Genomic DNA, 18,385 nt, shown 5'->3' with positions numbered 1-18,385 from the left:
CCAATACTTTGCTAAAAGAACTCTTGCTGCTGTTGTAGCATACATAAAGAACGTCCTATCTTTCCTTGCCACCAATTGGCCCACCATGCCCAGGAGAAAGGCCTCTGGTTTCTTGTGAAAGGTACACTTAAGTACCTTCTTAATTTCATTATAGATCATTTCCCAGAAGACCTTGATCCTTGGGCACGTCCACCAAAGGTGGTAGAACGTACCTTCAGTTTCATTACATTTCCAGCATTTATTATTGGGCGTATGATAAATTTTTGCAAGCTTGACTGGGGTCATGTACCACCTATAAATCATTTTCATAATGTTCTCTCTTAAGGCATTACATGCCGTAAACTTTATACCGGTAGTCCATAACTGTTCCCAGTCAGCAAACATAATGTCATGACCAATGTCTTGTGCCCATTTAATCATAGCTGATTTAACCGTCTCATCCTGTGTATTCCATTTCAACAGCAAGTTATACATTCTTGACAAATTCTTAGTATTGGGTTCCAACAATTCTGTTTCTAGTTTTGATCTCTCCACCTGGAAACCAATTTTCCTGTCCTGTTTAAAAACTTCATTTATCTGGTAATAATGAAGCCAGTCTCTTACTTTTAACTTCAGTTTCTCATAGCTCTGCAATTTCACTTTCCCCTCCTCTTGTTCTATAATTTCCCAGTATTTTGGCCATTTAGATTCCATATTAAGTTTTTTCACTTCCTTAGCTTCCATTGGTGACAACCACCTAGAGGTTTTGTTTTCCAACAAGTCTTTATACCGAATCCAAACATTATATAGTGCTTTCCTAACAATATGGTTTTTGAAACCTTGATGAATTTTAACCTTGTCATACCATATATATGCATGCCAGCCAAACCTGTTATTGAACCCTTCCAGATCCAAAATGTCTGTGTTTTCAAGAAGCAGCCAGTTTTTCAGCCAGCAAAAAGCCGCTGATTCATAATACAATTTTAAGTCCGGCAGGGCAAAACCCCCTCTTTCTTTTGCATCAGTTAATATCTTAAATTTTATTCTGGGCTTTTTGCCCTGCCAGACAAATCTAGATATATCTTTCTGCCACCTCTTGAAACAATCCATTTTATCCACAATCTGCAATGTTTGAAACAAAAACAGCATTCTCGGCAAAAGATTCATCTTAATAACAGCAATTCGGCCTAACAAGGAAAGTCTCAAATTTGACCATATTTCTAAATCTTTCTTAACTTCTGTCCAACATTTCTCATAATTGTCTTTAAATAAGTTCACATTCTTAGATGTCAAATTAATCCCCAGGTATTTCACTTTCTTTGCTACCATTAAACCAGTTTCACTATGAAACTTCTCTCTTTCAGCAACTGTTAGATTTTTGTCCAGTACTTTCGTTTTCTGTTTGTTCAACTTAAAAACCTGCTACTTGACCAAATACTTGTATTAGCTCTAAAACTCTTTTCGTACTAGTGTCTGGCTCTTGTAAAGTTAATACTAAATCATCTGCAAACGCTCTCAGTTTGTATTGTTTAGCTCCGACCTGAATCCCTTTAACCAGCTGGTCCCCTCTGATCATGTTTAATAAAACCTCCAAGACAGATATAAAAAGTAATGGGGATATTGGGCACCCCTGTCGTGTCCCTTTTTCAATAGCAAATTCCCTACCTAGCAGTTTGAAAGCACACCAGTGCAAGGAGATAAATAGGTACCACTGTGGAGGAAAGGTAAATGGCGTTTCCATGCTCTCTGGTTTCCATCACGGTGTTCCGTTGCTCCAGAAGCGATTTAGTCCTGCTGGCCACATGACCCAGAAAGAGGTCTGTGGACAAACGCCGGCTCCCTTGGCCTGAAAGCGAGATGAGCGCCACAAACCCATAGTTGCCTTTGACTGGACTTAACTGTCCAGGGGTCCTTTGCCTTTACCTTTTTACCTAGAATATGGTTATGATCATGTTTAGATATTCTGAGTAAACAAGACTTGTATGCATCTTTTCCACTTTCTTTCCTTGCAGATTATTTAAGGACCGATACAACATTCCTTGAAGAACTGGTAGTTGGCAGTGGCGAGAACATCGAACTCCTGTGTAACTCTCCAGTCTCTTCTATGTCTGTCTTCTGGTATAAAGATGGCATTGGGATTTCACCTACTAACCGAACTCATCTTGTCCAGAAGTTGTTAAGGATTATCAATGTATCTTACGATGACTCTGGCCTGTATAGCTGTAAGCCAAGGCACTCCACTGAAATGCTCAGGAACTTCACAGTACGAGTGACAGGTGAGTTCAGTGAAGTCCCTCCCCCTGTTTTCTCTCTGCTTTTCTGCCGATAACCTGGATCCATGCTTACATCCCCAAATGAAAAGTGCATTTTAAAGAGTTTTGCATCTGGTTCTAATCTGATCTGAAAATCAAATTGCTTTGACCAATGTTGTTTCCTTTTTTATATATATAATTTTTATTGATTTTAACATATAAATTATAAAATGTACCACAAAACTTATCACTTATACACTCTTTTTAGACTTCCATCAGCACCTCTGATGATCCACCGTTTTAACCACTTCTTATGCATTTCTTAACTTTATATTGCCTTTACATCTCTTAACAAATCATCCTTCCTCTTTTCCATTTTTGCAATACTTCCAATAATACTCCTCACAAAACTTCTTGCAAACCTACAAACGTCGTCTGATCTTCACAAATACTTTTCAAATATTCCCTAAATTTACTCCAGTCTTCCGTGAATTTCTGGTCCCGCCGGTTTCGAATCCTTCCTGTTAGTTTATCTAGTTCTGCATAGTCCATTAACTTCATCCTCCATTCTTCAATCGTCGGTGATTCTTCTTCCTTCCATTTTTGACCAATGTTGTTTCCATCGCATTATCCAACAAAGTTTGTGATACTGTTCAGTCTGCCTAGGTTGCAGCTTCCTGACTTGAAAAGTGTTAGGTTAACAAAGAAGCTAAAGACTGCTAACTCAGGTTCTGGAATGCTCTCTGTGGAATAACAGGAGGACCCCAGGTGTTTGGACATGGATGTGAATGATTTTTCCACTCTTGTAGTTTGTCTACCTTTGGTCTCACCTGTGGCCTCTAGAAGCTGTGCATGCAACAGCAGCCACTTCTTGGGAATGGCTTTGAATGGCCAGCTAAACTGGGCAAGGGTAGCCCATGGGTCTCAAACCCTTGGATTTCCCCTGCATGTGAAGACAGGTTCTGGCGGATTGAGCAGACGAGGCCAGTTTCTACACCTGCTGTAGAGGGGCAGATGGGGCTCGTCAACCAAAGGTAGCCCATCTAGGAGAAGGAAAGCTCTGGTCCAAACCTCCACTGCCTTGTGGGGTATCTTCGGGAGGAGGAGAAGGCTAAGGAGTGAACCCTACACCAGTAAGGAGTGGTGTCCCTAAGACTGTTGGATGGTGCCAACTAAACTGCGGGAGGCAGTGGAAGACAGAAGTGCCTGGCGTGCTCTGGTCCATGGGGTCACGAAGAGTCAGACACGACTAAACGACTAAACAACAACAGTGGAAGCATATTCTCTTGGTACAGGGGCAGTTTTACATTATGCAATGTAAATGAAAGAGTACTGAAAAAAACAATATATTGCTGCATGTTATATTATCTTTATTGCCACACCCTCAGCTGGAATGTTACATTCAGGTTGTGGTTTCCAAAGAAATTTTGAATTTCAAGAACTTCCAAAGAGCAGAAGAGAACATTCACAGCAACGTGGAAGAGCAAAAAGGACCTAGAGATATTTTCATGTTACGACAACAGATTGTAAATATAGAGTCCGCGTAGCTGCACGGGGGCAATAAACATGATCTTGCTTGTTTTTTTTTCATTAGCAGTGCTTGGCTCTTGGCAATGGGGAATTCTAGTACGAACATGATTTTGCCAAGCTGATTTCCTCAGCAAAACCACTTTTATATTGGTCATCGACAAGCCGCCAACTTAAAACCAGCTTGTGAGCCTTTCAAAACTGTGAAAACAGAAATGATTAGAATGTGCCAACTGAACTTATTGAGGAGCGATGATTGTTAAAAAAAACAAAAACCCAACAACCTCAAATTGGTTTACAAAATATAGATGGTAAAATCAAGAAAAATTCACAACCCCACTTTAAGGCGTACAAAAGTTAAAAGTTAAAATACTAAAACAGATTAAAATTACCTCAACTTTCTAAGCATCTGGGTAGGCTTGTCTATGCAAGTATGTCTTGAACAGGTGCTGAAAAGATTACAGTGAAGGCACCTGCGTGATATCAGTAGGCAGGGGGTTCCAAAGTTGTAGGTGCTTCCACACTAAACGACAGAGTTCTTATGAAAGGGTACCTGTGCATTGCCCCTGTTTATTTTGGATGAGAGTTGACATGAAATAGATTTTTTTATAAATATCAAAGACGATACGTTTTCATTCTTTTTATTTGAGTTTTTAAAAGCAGACTACAAAAACCTCAGGCAATAGGTTCCCTTGTAGTTATGTTACGTGTAGCAGCCACCCAAGCGATCTGCATAAAACGCCATCCTTTCAGTTTTTCCATTTTTTTCCTCATGTGGGTGCTTGTCATTTCACCAGATTTCTTCCGGGACAATTTCTTTCGGCACATCTTTGCTCAAACTGTTTATATATAAAGGTTTTCTGACCATCCTTATTTTGTAGAAAAGTGCAAACAAACGGGGACATTGTTGTTTTTTATGATGGAATTGAGATTTTGGTTGGTTTTCATTAGCGCCTTTTAACAGAAGTGGCTAAGTAGAGTGGAACAACCACCCCAAGTTCCCAGCAATTGCGTCACTATTTCTTACTGGGAGGGGGGGGTGAAGAGGTCTGTTTTAGCTGATGGCAGACTAAATGTGAGCAGCAGTTGATTTGACTCCTAAAAAAGCAATTGCAGTCTTAGGCTGCATAAACAGAAGCTGTGTCCAGATAGCAAGAAATAATAATTCCACTGTCCTTTACTGGTCTTGCTGTATTTTGAGTACAGTGGTACCTCGGTTTATTAACTTAATCCGTTCTGGAAGTCCGTTCTTAAACCAAAGCTGTTCTTAAACCAAGGAGCGCTTTCCATTATGAGGTTCTCCCACTGCCAGTGCCCTTCCACCATTCAGATTCCATTCTTAGACTGAGGTAAAGTTCACAAACCGGGACACCTACCTCCGGTTTTGCGGAGTTCGTAAACCGAATAGTTCATAAACAGGGCTGTTCTTAAACCGAGGTACCACTGTACAGCCTCTAGTTCAGAATGCCCTACTTTAAGAAGGACATTGATAGAACTGAACCACCTGTGGTTTTTAATCCCCTTTGTTCTGAAGATCATTATTTATATTCTAGGCTTAGCCGGACTATATCCCTGTGTTTGTGGATGAGTGGATTTTTGCGTTAGTAAGTTCAGAAGTAAAAACTGAGTTCAGAAGATCACAGCTTTATTGGGATAACGTTGGGGTGTGCCAATTAATACGTTTTGATAATGGAAAATCATTGCAGGAATGAATTGAAAATTTAGCCTCCGCAAAATGTAATTTCCACCCCTCCCTTGCGTCTCTTTCAAGATTCTCCATCGTCAGGTGATGATGAAGAAGAAGATGAAGATGAAGATGACTCTGAAGACGGAGGTAAATATCTGGGGTTTGGGACACATGCAAAGTAATTCTAAAGAATGCTTATGTTATCTAAACTATGGGAATCAATGGGGCTAGGAACTGTTGGAATCATTGGTGCAGATGGGGGGGGGGGAGATTGGCATGTAGGCTCCAGTGATTTCAACCTTTGTTTTACAATATCTAGCACTGAATCACAACTTTTCAGTGTTTCAGTGTTTTTACTGTTATCTTTTTGAGTGGTTATGCTACTGCACCAAAGACCTCAATTTCCTCAATTGTTTTCTAAGGACAGCAATCCATTCTTCACTAGAGAAAATTTTTAAAAAGAATTTCAGAATTAATCAGGAAGCCCTTTCTTAAAAGAATGGGTGTGTAAACTCTTCTTCTGTTTCTGTGGCTCCCCCATTGCTGTCCTTAAATAGCAACTGAATTGGGGGGGGGATTTCCATGCAGCATATTGTGTTCGCTTCTATCGCTGCCTTAATTTGTAGTCAATATGCGATATTTGTAACAGGAAGAGTGCAGCCTACTTAAAGAAAATCATGGAAAATACCTGGGAAGGACAGTGGTATTTCAAAACCACTGCATTCAAAGGTAGCAGAACCCTTTAAAATTGAAATCACTAATGATTTTTAAAAGTCTTTTTGTTTTTTCCTATGTATGGACTAGGGCTATTTGGTACAATGGGATGAAGTGCTTTGCAAGTGTCACACATAGCTATGCACTGAATTGGTGCACTGATTATTAACGTGACTTTGCTGACCTCTTTGCTGACTGCTGGGACGTGGGTGGTGCTGTGGGTTAAACCACAGAGCCTAGGACTTGCTGATCAGAAGGTCGGTGCTTCGAATCCCCGCGATGGAGTGAGCTCCCGTTGCTCGGTCCCTGCTCCTGCCAACCTAGCAGTTCGAAAGCACACCAGTGCAAGTAGATAAATGGGTACCGCTCCGGCGGGAAGGTAAACGGCGTTTCCATGCACTGCTCTGGTTCGCCAGAAAAAGAGGGATAAGTATTCTTACTTTAAAGGACCATTATTAGGTAACAGGATTTCAGATTTAGCATCTGATCCAGCAAACAAGATTCTCAAACAAAAGACGCACCCTATTTCCTCTCCTACATGATTAACTCCTTTGTGGGTGGCACTGTGGGTTAAAGAGCCTAGGACTTGCCGATCAGAAGGTCGGCGGTTCGAATCCCCACGACGGGGTGAGCTCCCGTTCCTCAGTCCCTGCTCCTGCCAACCTAGCAGTTTGAAAGCACATCAAAGTGCAAGTAGATAAATAAGTAGCACTCCAGCGGGAAGGTAGACGGCGTTTCCGTGCCGCTGCTCTGGTTTGCCAGAAGCGGCTTAGTCATGCTGGCCACATGACCCAGAAGCTGTATGCCGGCTCCCTCGGCCAATAAAGCGAGATGAGCGCCACAACCCCAGAGTCGGTCACGACTGGACCTAATGATCAGGGGTCCCTTTACCTTTACCTATGCTGACAGCTGCCAATCAGTCCATGTGTACTGGCCTCCCGTACACCTTCTTGCAAACAGACGAGGTGCTTCTTTTGAAGTGCTTCCTGTGACGGCATTCTGATCACTGAAGGCCCTCTTCTTGGGAAGAATTTTTTTTAGCGCTTGTTGTCTCTTTTTTCTGAGATCTATCTGTTGCGTGTCGAGACCCCGAAGCCACCCCCTCGTTGATGAATAAGACACAAGGACACGGATATTAGGTTAATGGTTATTGGGCAAATTTAGGCCACAATTTTATTGGTTACAGAATGTGAGCAGTATTGGCTTAGGCATTGGAGTTGACCTGACTATAGCTGACTCCTGCCCGTCACGCAGGGAGTCCAGTAAGGGTCAACCACCGGTAGGGGGAGCCCCGTCGATGCAAACCAACTCAAACTCCCCCTGGGTTCCCGATGGGGTCGTGGCATGGCCCTAGCCCCGCCCCGAGCTTCGGACAAGATCCACACCCCCGGATTCCTTTAACGGAATACCCTTCAGCTTGGAGGGGCAGGTGATGGCCACACCTCCCCTGTCCCATCATAAGGTCAACCAATGCCTAATCGCCAAACCTTACAAAGTTGTGACAATTGCTACGAGGTAGGCGAAAACCAAATGGCCCATGGCAGGTTGCCAAGTGGAAAAATTCCTACCAGAACTAATCCAGAATGCGGCAGCTAGACTGGTGACTGGGGTCGGCCGCCGAGACCACATAACACTGGTCTTGAAAGACCTACATTGGCTCCCAGTACTGTGTCCCAGTACTGTGTCCAGTTCTTGGTGCCACAATTTAAGAAGGATATTGGCAAACTGGAACATGTGCAGAGGAGGGTGACTGAGCTGATCAAAGGTCTCAAGCAAGCTTCATGAGGAACAGTTGAGGGAGTTGGGTATGTTTAGCCTGGAAAAGAGAAGGCCGCCAAGCGGCCGCCAAGACCATATTACACCGGTCCTTAAAGACCTGCATTGGCTCCCAGTACGTTTCCGGGCACAATACAAAGTGTTGGTGCTGACCTTTAAAGCCCTAAATGGCCTCGGCCCAGTATACCTGAAGGAGCATCTCCACCCCCATCGTTCTGCTCGGACGCTGAGGTCCAGCTCCGAGGGCCTTCTGGCGGTTTCCTCATTGCAAGAAGCAAAGCTACAGGGAACCAGGCAGAGGGCCTTCTCGGTAGTGGTGCCCCCCTGTGGAACGCCCTCCCATCAGATCTCAAAGAGATAAACAACTACCTGACATTCAGAAGACATCTTAAGGCAGCCCTGTTCAGGGAAGTTTTTAATGTATGACATATTAGTGTATTTTTTGTCTTGTGGAAGCCGCCCAGAGTGGCTGGGGAAACCCAGCCAGATGGGCGGGGTACAAATAATAAATTATTATTATTATTATTATTATTATTATTATTATTACTACTACTACTACCAGGCCCCTCAACGGCGACCAACCAAGGTCCATAGCAAGGCCAATGTTGAAACCTGAAAATAGGGAGGGCAGGTGGGAGATTGAGGAGGTGAGCCAAGAGGAAGCTCTCCAGCTCATGTTCCATTTAAATGGGGCCTGGCCACGCCCCCCAGCCAGCGGATTGGCTGGCTGGAAAGGACGTGGCCGGGAACTCCCCCGGAGGGGCGTGATTGGCCACGTGGTCCACCGCACCTCCTCCCCACTGGGAGAGGAGTGGATTTGCCCACCTTTCTTGACTTGCTGACCTTTGTTGGTGCTGACCTTTAAAGCCCTACATGGCCTCGGTCCAGTATATCTGAAGGAGCGTCTCCACCCCCATCGTTCTACCCAGACACTGAGGTCCAGCGCTGAGGGCCTACTGGCGGTTCCCTCACTGTGAGAAGCCAAGTTACAGGGAACCAGGCAGAGGGCCTTCTCGGTAGTGGCGCCCTCCCTGTGGAACGCCCTCCCACCAGATGTCAAAGAGAACGACAACTACCAGACTTTTAGAAGACATCTGAAGGCAGCCCTGTTTAGGGAAGCTTTTAATGTTTGATGTATTACAGTATTTTAATATATATTTTTGGAAGCCGTCCAGAGTGGCTGGGGAAACCACCAGACGGGCAGGGTATAAATAATAAATTATTATTATTATTATTATTATTATTATTATTATTATTATTATTATTACTGAGCTCAGCATTTTACTGAGGAGAGAGCTTTCTCATTCATATAGCCTGAGGACCTTAATCCGATGCTAACTTGGCATGGCGTTTGTTTTTCATTTCACTGAGGTCACTTTGGAGCCGTTTCAGTTCTTTCAAGAATTGGGTCTCATCAGCAAGCTTCTCCAAGGCTCAAATAACAACTGCCTTGCTCTTTCCCAACCTATGAAAAAGCCTCTCCTCCTCCAGGAGGGGAGGGGTTGTGAGCGGGAGACGATTCCCGTGTCATGCAGGGGGCGTTCGCCCCCTGCTTCAACTCAACTCCAGGGCTGGCGCGCCACGCCCCTCCCCGGTTGGTCACCCAATAGGGAAGCTCGGCGGGGGCGTGGCTTGCCGCTCAAATGCGGCCGCGCCAGCCATCCCCGCCATTGCACACACATTTTCTTCGAGTCACCCACCCTCCACTCCCTTTAGATTAGCTGTTCCTGAGACTTTGCTATGGACCTCTGGTTGGTCGCCCTGTTTAACCAGGGGGCCTGGTAGGAGTTTTTTCCAATTGGCTAAATTGGCCAAGCCTCTTGGTTTTTTTCACCTACCTCGTAGCAACCGCCACAACTTTCGTGGTATTTGGCGGTTAGGCATTGGAATGTGTTGTTGGTGTTTCGGGGGGGCAAGGTGTGGCCATCGCCTACCCCAATAATTTTGGGTATTCCGCTAAAGGAATCTGGCGGTCGTGGATCCTGTCCGATGCCTGTGTGGCGGGGGGCCATGGCACGACCCTCGGTGACATCAGGGGGGGAGCTTATAGTTGTATTAGCATCAACAGGCTCCACCTTCTGGTGAATAAACCCCCTTTGGGCTCACCCCACTATTAGTGGGTGGAGTCTAAAGTTCCGTGGTCCAATGCCTTCTCACATGCTGTAATCAATAAAGTTGTGGCCTTTTCCTTACCCATTAACCTTACATACTGTGTCCTCGTGTCTTTATTCCCCAAGCGGGGATCGGGTCCTCGAATCACAACAATGATTTTGCTGAAACTAAATCTAGCTGTAGCAGTTTGGCTGCTGTTCCACATAATAGATCGCATCACAGGCTCGCCAACGGACATGGTGTGTTTCTTCAGTTGCTCTGCTTTGTGTCTACAGTTGCTCCTTACTGGACCCGTCTCGAGATAATGGATCGGAAGCTTCTGGCTGTTCCTGCTGCAAACACTGTTCGCTTTCGCTGCCCGGCTGCTGGGAATCCCTCTCCTTCTATACACTGGCTGAAAAATGGCAAAGAATTCAAGGGAGAGCACCGTATTGGGGGCATCAAAGTAAGACGTCAGCGGTCTAAATATCGATTTCGTCCATTCCTTAACGTCCAGCTCTGAAAACCTCCTGGAATTGTTGCACCTGAAGTTTTGCTCACTGAACAATTTTGAAAGGGCAATTGGATATGGGATCCACCACTTTCACATCATAGATAATTTCCTTTCCAGTCTGTGCTTCTTTATAGCCAAACCGGTTTGCAGATTCTCTCCTTGGGTATAATTTTTAGAATACAAAATGTGACGTGGATACTGTCATAAATTGAATATATTGGTGAGACAGTTGAAGCACATGCACAACGTTGTAGGTATTCCCCCCACACACACCTCAATGTATTTGGATGAATTATTAGATTCAGGTTGTTCTTGAATCATTCAGCCAGAACACTGAGGTCCAGCTCTGAGGGCCTTCTGGCGGTTCCCTCACTGCAAGAAGTGAGGTTACAGGGAACCAGGCAGAGGGCCTTCTCGGTAGCAGCGCCCTCCCTGTGGATCGCCCTCCCATCAGATGTCGAGGAAATAAACAACTATCTGACTTTTAGAAGACATCTGAAGGCAGCCCTGTTTAGGGGAGTTTTTAATGTTTGATGTTTTATTGTGCTTTTAATATTCTGTTGGAGCTGCTCAAAGTGGCTGGGGAAACCCAGCCAGATGGGCAGGGTATAAATAAATAAATAATTATTATTATTATTATTATTATTATTATTATTATTATTATTATTATGTTCCCCAACCCCTAGTTGCAGCCCATTTACAAATTTCGTGAGAATTTTCCTATGTTGCTGAATCTAGTGTATGTACAAAAAATACCAGGAAGCATGTCTGCCACTTCGACAAAGCAAAGTAATACTTTTAGCTTTAAACCATTTGCCGTGATTAACATCCTGCGGAATTAAATGAATGCTCATTCCTCAAAAGTTTGCTTGGTTCATGTGAATAATCTGCAATCCCATTTATTGGGCCCTATAAAAGGAGAGTGGGGGGTTTTTTTTGGGGGGGGTTTCAAGAGTTGTTTTGGTTGTGATCAAATACTTCTTCCTGACCATTCTGATGCAGGAAATTACTGAAGTTTTGTTTGAGATTAATTCTCACATTAACTGGCTGCAGACTACATACCATATTTTTTGCTCTATAAGACGCACCAGACCACAAGACGCACCTAGTTTTTGGAGGAGGAAAACAAGAAAAAAAATATTCAGAATCTCAGAAGCCAGAACAGCAAGAGGGATCGCTGCGCAGTGAAAGCAGCAATCCCTCTTGCTGTTCTGGCTTCTGGGATAGCTGCGCAGCCTGCATTCACTCCATAAGACGCACACACATTTCCCCTTACTTTTTAGGAGGGAAAAAGTGAGTCTTATAGAGCAAAAAATACGGTATTTAACAACATAGGAATAGGTTTCCGTCAGGATATTAAACTTTTGATAGAAAGTCTTTAAAATGGGATCAGAGCTGAGATTGACTTGGCTTCCTTGTTGCTTTAGTACTTTTAACAACCAGGTTCCAGATCTGATTTCCTTTTGCCGTATTTCACTTCACTCTCTTCTGAGATGGATCCTGCAAAGGAGGCTGATTTGTGGTTATTCTTCATTTCCCCCTCTGCAGTTGCGACATCAGCAGTGGAGCCTTGTCATGGAAAGTGTGGTTCCATCAGATCGAGGCAACTACACCTGTGTGGTGCGGAATAAATATGGCATCATCTGGCACACCTACCAGCTTGATGTTCTTGGTAAGTGTTCTTTCTGCCTGTTTGCACCAGGTGGACAGTGTTACTCAAGTGGCTTGGAGCTGAGGGTGGACGTGATTTAGTTCCTTCCTGCTGGGCTTTCCACTTACTGGCCTAGTAGTCACGAGTCTGCACAACTGCAGTCTCTGGAATTCAAGGGCAGCCTCACATACAGTGAATTGTTGTTTAGTCGTTTAGTCGTGTCCAACTCTTCGTGACCCCATGGACCAGAGCACGCCAGGCACTCCTGTCCTCCACTGCCTCCCACAGTTTGGTCAAACTCATGCTGGTAGCTTTGAGAACACTGTCCAACCATCTTGTCCTCTGTCGTCCCCTTCTCCTTGTGCCCTCCATCTTTCCCAACATCAGGGTCTTTTCCAGGGAGTCTTCTCTTCTCATGAGGTGGCCAAAGTACTGGAGCCTCAGCTTCAGGATCTGTCCTTCCAGTGAGCACTCAGGGCTGATTTCCTTCAGAATGGAGAGGTTTGATCTTCTTGCAGTTCATGGGACTCTCAAGAGTCTCCTCCAGCACCAGAATTCAAAAGCATCAATTCTTTGGCGATCAGCCTTCTTTATGGTCCAGCTCTCACTTCCATACATCCCTACTGGGAAAACCATAGCTTTGACTATACGGACTTTTGTCGGCAAGGTGATGTCTCTGCTTTTTAAGATGCTGTCTAGGTTTGTCATTGCTTTTCTCCCAAGAAGCAGGCGTCTTTTAATTTCGTGGCTGCTTTCACCATCTGCAGTGATCATGGAACCCATGAAAGTAAAATCTCTCACTGCCTCCATTTCTTCCCCTTCTTTGCCCAGGAGGTGAGGGGCCCAGTGGCCATGATCTTAGTTTTTTTGATGTTGAGCTTCAGGCCATATTTTGTGCTCTCCTCTTTCACCCTCATTAAGAGGTTCTTTAATTCCTTAAGAGGTTCTTTAATTCCATACAGTGCATTACAGTCGTCCAAAGGGACTGGCGCTTGCATATGGCTTATGCAACGTACTCTGACTGCAGAATTTGGATTCCCTTGGGGCTGAATGGGTATTTGTTCATGCTGCCTCCGCAGAGCCCTATCTTTTGTTATTTCTCTCTTTCTGGCTGTTAGGTTATAACTATATGTGGCCAAGAGAACTGGGTCTGGAGTCAACATGCAGCAAATGTTAGGGCCCGGGGTGCTCAGAGGAACCTTTGGTGGTTAAGCCACCACCCCCTTCTTAACTTTTTTCTTTTAGCCCAGAATTCATCAGAGAAGTGTAAAACGAAGTGACTCCAGTCCCTTCTCTCAGTGCTTCTCTGTCAAATGTTGGGTTCAGTGCCATCACCTGTCTCTGGCTCCCAAGGATGCTGGCCCTGGAGATAATTATTTTGCCTTGAGAAAAGCCTCCACTGCCCCGTATTATTTTAATTTACCTCCCTTGTGTGGTTCCGCTGAGCATATACCTGTCTTTCTTATGGTCTGAGCTTAGACCAAGACTGTACGCTGCCATGCTGATGTAAAAAGGTAAAGGACCCCTGACAGTTAAGTCCAGTCGCAAACGACTCTGGGGTTGCGGCGCTCATCTCGCTTTACTGGCCGAGGGAGCCGGCATACAGCTTCCGGGTCATGTGGCCAGCATGACTAAGCCGCTTCTGGCAAACCAGAGCAGCGCACGGAAACGCCGTTTACCTTCCCGCTGGAGCGGTACCTATTTATCTACTTGCACTTTGACGTGCTTTCGAACTGCTAGGTTGGCAGGAGCAGGGACCGAGCAACGGGAGCTCACCCCGTCGCGGGGATTCGAACCGCCGACCTTCTGATCGGCAAGCCCTAGGCTCTGTGATTTAACCCACAGCTCCACCATGGATGCTTAATCTGAGATTCTGCACTTTATAGAATAACAAGTCAAAGTACCAACATCATCTTGCCATAAATCGGTTGCCCTGCAGTTGTTTACAGCGAATCCTTCCTCCGACTGAATTCACACAGCAGCATTCAAAGGCTTTCCAGAAAAGAACTGTTTTCCAAAAGAGCAATCTCTATAAATCAGGTTCCCGATGAACTACCGGAAAAGAGCCAGCTCATTCCTCCTGTCTTTTCTTCTGCAGAAAGATCACCCCACCGTCCTATTCTCCAGGCAGGCTTGCCTGCTAACCAGACTGTGGTGATTGGGAGTGATGTTAAATTCCTGTGCAAAGTGTACAGCGATGCCCAGCCTCACATCCAGTGGCTGAAACACGTGGAGGTCAATGGAAGCAAATATGGACCAGATGGGACTCCGTATGTCACAGTCCTAAAGGTTGGTACACAACTACACATCCCCTCTATGGCCATTGCATGCTAGAGTTTGACCTCTTGAGGCAGTGAATACTTCTGGAACCTCTAGATTTGGGCATTGTTGACGCGAAAGGCACATATCTTAAAAGCAGACAGAAAGCCATGTATCACTCTCATTTCCACCCAAATTTGCAGGTACATTTGGGGGGAAATCTTCTGCAAAATCCAAAATATGGTAGGGCTACTACCAGACTTGTGACAAGCTTGTATAGCATAATGGTTAAGAGACTGCAACTGCAATCCTAATCCCATTTGAGAGCCAGTGTGGTGCAGTGGCGTAGCGTGGGTTGTCAGCACCCGGGGCAAGGCAAGTAATTTGCGCCCCCTAACCCGTGGATTTGCGCCCCCTAACCCGTGGATTTGCGCACCCTAACCCCCAGATGTTGCGCCCGGTGCGGCCGGGCCCCGCTGCACCCCCCACGCTACGCCACTGGTGTGGTGTAGTGGTTAAGAGCAGTAGTCTCGTAATCTGGGGAACCGGGTTCGCGTCTCCGCTCCTCCACATGCAGCTGCTGGGTGACCTTGGGCCAGTCACACTTCTTTGAAGTCTCTCAGCCCCACTCACCTCACAGAGTGTTTGTTGTGGGGGAGGAAGGGAAAGGAGATTGTTAGCCGCTTTGAGACTCCTTAAAGGGAGTGAAAGGCGGGGTATCAAATCCAAACTCTTCTTCTTCTTCATTTACCTAGAAGTCGGCTGCAATGAATTTAATAGAACTTTCTGAGAAGATATGGTTAGGATTGCATCAGTCAGGAAATCTCTGGTTGAGCCTCGCTCCTGCCATGATCTCGTTAGGTGGTCTTAGGCAAGCCACCCCTTCTTAGCCTCAAATCCCAGCATTCACTGTCATGCAACAGAGAAGTTTATACTAACTTGCCTTACAGGGTCATTGTAAGTATTGCAGCTGGATAACACACGTTGAAAGCTTGAATCATAGAACCATAGAATTGTATGTTTGGGAGGGACACCAGCAGCCATCTAGTCCAAACCCCTACAATGGTAGGAATCACTTGAAAACACCGTAGAAATGAAAAAGGATAAGTATTCTTACTTTAAAGGACCATTATTAGGTAACAGGATTTCAGATTTAGCATCTGATCCAGCAAACAAGATTCTCAAACAAGAGACGCACCCTATTTCCTCTCCTACATGATTAACTCCTTTGTGGCTGGCGCTGTGGGTTAAAGAGCCTAGGGCTTGCCGACCAGAAGGTCGGCGGTTCGAATCCCCACGAATCCCATTGCTCGGTCCCAGCTCCTGCCCACCTAGCAGTTCGAAAGCACATCAAAGTGCAAGTAGATAAATAGGTACCGCTCCATTGGGAAGGTAAACGGTGTTTCCGTGCGCTGCTCTGGTTCGCCAGAAGCAGCTTAGTCATGCTGGCCACATGACCCGGAAGCTGTACGCCAGCTCCCTCGGCCAATAAAGCGAGATGAGCGCCACAACCCCAGAGTCGGCCACGACTGGACCTAATGGTCAGGGGTCCCTTTACCTTTACCTTATGTTTGTATGGAGAGTGATGGAATGTGAAAGCACCACTCTATTTCAACATAAAAGATAGGGAGAAATAACAGAATTCATAATCGGCTGTTAAAATTGTATATACTTTGGTCCAGTTGAAGTTTGCAAGCTGTTCTTCAGAAACAGCCCCTCGCAGTGCACATCATGGTAATCCAATCTAGCTGTGACTAGGGCATGGATGATGGAAGCCAGGTCTGTAGGACAGAGTGCAGCTGCCGTACCAGCCAAAACAACGTGAAGTGGAACCCCCCAAGTTGGAAATTTACTTTTTAAGGAGGAGTGCAAATCCATCCAAAACCTGATTCCAGATTGGAATCCCCAGCTTTGATGTCTATGGCAGATCCATTCCTTGATCCAGTCCAGGATTCCAGAATGATGTGGACTGAGCATAGACTTGTGGACCTACAGAGAGGAACACCAGTCCCTATGTAACTGGGAGCTAGGAAAGGGCTCTAAACTAAACTTCTTCATCTAACAAGCATCACTGATGGGGCACTTTTGGTGGCTCCCCACAACCGTTGGCCATTACTAGCCTTCAGTGAGTCAGGGCCTGCCCTGCTAGCAGAGGCTCGGGTGGAATCATTACTGCCATCTTTCAAATAATCTTCCGAAAACTGTGCTGTTTACGCAGGCCTTTACAACACGATTCCCCCTCCTTCCTTAACCAACCAGTATTTACTGATGTTTTTATTGAGGCAGACTTAACCATGATCTTATATATGGCCTTGATATAGTTCTATGAAAGTGCAAACTATTACCGTATTTTTCGCTCTATAAGACGCACTTTTTCCCTCCTAAAAACTAAGGGGAAATGTGTGTGTGTGTCCTATGGAGCGAATGCAGGGTGTGCAGCTATCCCAGAAGCCAGAACAGCGAGAGGGATCGCTGCGCAGCGCTCCCTCTCACTGTTCTAGCTTCTGGCTTAGCCACGCTCTGTCCTTTCCACCTCCCGCAAAAGCCAGCAAGAGCCGCAGTTCCTTTAAAGAGCCGCGCGGAGCGTGTGTGACAGGCTGCCCTTCTCTCTCCTCGTGGGAAAAGCCTGCAAGCGCCGCACACACGCTCCATGCGGCTCGTGAAAGGGAGCGCTGAGCAGAGCCTGGGATGCATACAGGCTCTGCTCAGCGCTCCCTTTAAAGAATATTTTTTTCTTGCATTCCCCCTCTAAAAACTAGGTGCGTCTTATGGTCAGGTGCGTCTTATGGAGCGAAAAAAACGGTAATACTTCCAGCAGATAAATGATAAAAGGCGAGATAATATGGATCCTTAAAACATCCCATAGGGAAGGATCCACGGGGTGGGGCAGCAGTCTTCCAACTGATCCTGAGATCCCTCTTTAAAAATGACGGGGAAACTGTGCTCCCAAAAATATCCATGAGGACCGGATGCAGTTTTTATAGCTGGCCATAGCTCCATCTGCTTGTGTTTGTGAGCCTGCAATTGGCTTTCTCAGCTCTTCGTGTCCAGCTCTAGCAAAACTACATTTCTGACATACCTTCGAGGCATCCAAGCAAGTACTGTTCTCTTGGAAGATCATGAAGATCTCATGATCTTTACGCAAGCCGAACATCAGGACCTTGGCAGATCACTCAGCGGTCAGGGTGCAAGTGAAGCAGGCAAATCGAACTGTTCCCCAGGCCCACAGTGAATCCCAGGCACTTCCTGAGTTTTCACCCCTGCCTAAACCACCATCACGGCCACGGTCTTCTAGCACAGCCTTAACCAACCTGGCAACCTCTCTAAATATTTTGGACTACAACTCCCATAAGCCCCACCCATCACAGAGCTGAATTAAGTCCGTTGGGAGTCCATCTTGAGGGCCTCCAGGTTCGTGAAGTCTGACCAAGATGGATTCCTTTTCATTCTTCGCTTTAGTCTGTGTGACACAACCCGTGTCTTGGCTAGATTTGGCCAGCTAAGGATATTTGCAAATAACGAGCAAATCAGCATGAAGATGATCCTTCAGGGAGGGGTAGCCAACATTCAGTAATGGGAGCTGGAGACTCATCAGTACAGTGGTACCTCAGGTTACATACGCTTCAGGTTACAGACTCCACTAACCCAGAAATAGTGCTTCAGGTTAAGAACTTTGCTTCAGGATGAGAACAGAAATCGTGCTCTGACGGTGCGGCAGCAGCAGGAGGCCCCATTAGCTAAAGTGGTGCTTCAGGTTAAGAACAGTTTCAGGTTAAGAACAGACCTCCGGAACGAATTAAGTACTTAACCCGAGGTACCACTGTATTGGCTATCCCTGTTTTAACCACTATAACCCCGGTCCCCCAGGTGAACGTGAAAGGAAATCTCCGTTAGTAGCTGCAACACTTACTGGGTTGTCAGGTGCAAGTAAACTT

The 18,385-nt window shown here is 45.6% G+C and overlaps 1 protein-coding gene across 3 annotated transcripts in view; it reads left to right on the top strand.

The window, feature by feature from the left end:
* Positions 1-18,385, top strand: part of FGFR3 (fibroblast growth factor receptor 3) — a 67,054-nt gene that overhangs the window by 27,509 nt on the left and 21,160 nt on the right. For all 3 annotated transcript variants that reach the window (XM_083615587.1, XM_083615586.1, XM_083615585.1), the window contains exons 3-7: positions 1,992-2,255; positions 5,530-5,592; positions 10,323-10,492; positions 12,089-12,212; positions 14,290-14,480. In XM_083615587.1, the coding sequence (XP_083471713.1) occupies positions 1,992-2,255; positions 5,530-5,592; positions 10,323-10,492; positions 12,089-12,212; positions 14,290-14,480 (812 nt within the window). The remainder of the gene's footprint in view (positions 1-1,991; positions 2,256-5,529; positions 5,593-10,322; positions 10,493-12,088; positions 12,213-14,289; positions 14,481-18,385) is intronic.

This window comes from Podarcis filfolensis (assembly GCF_964270895.1).
Source record: "Podarcis filfolensis genome assembly, chromosome: 5".
Lineage (NCBI taxonomy): Eukaryota > Metazoa > Chordata > Lepidosauria > Squamata > Lacertidae > Podarcis > Podarcis filfolensis.
The sequence above is the reverse complement of the archived record's forward strand: the minus strand, read 5'-3'. Positions and strand labels throughout refer to the sequence as shown.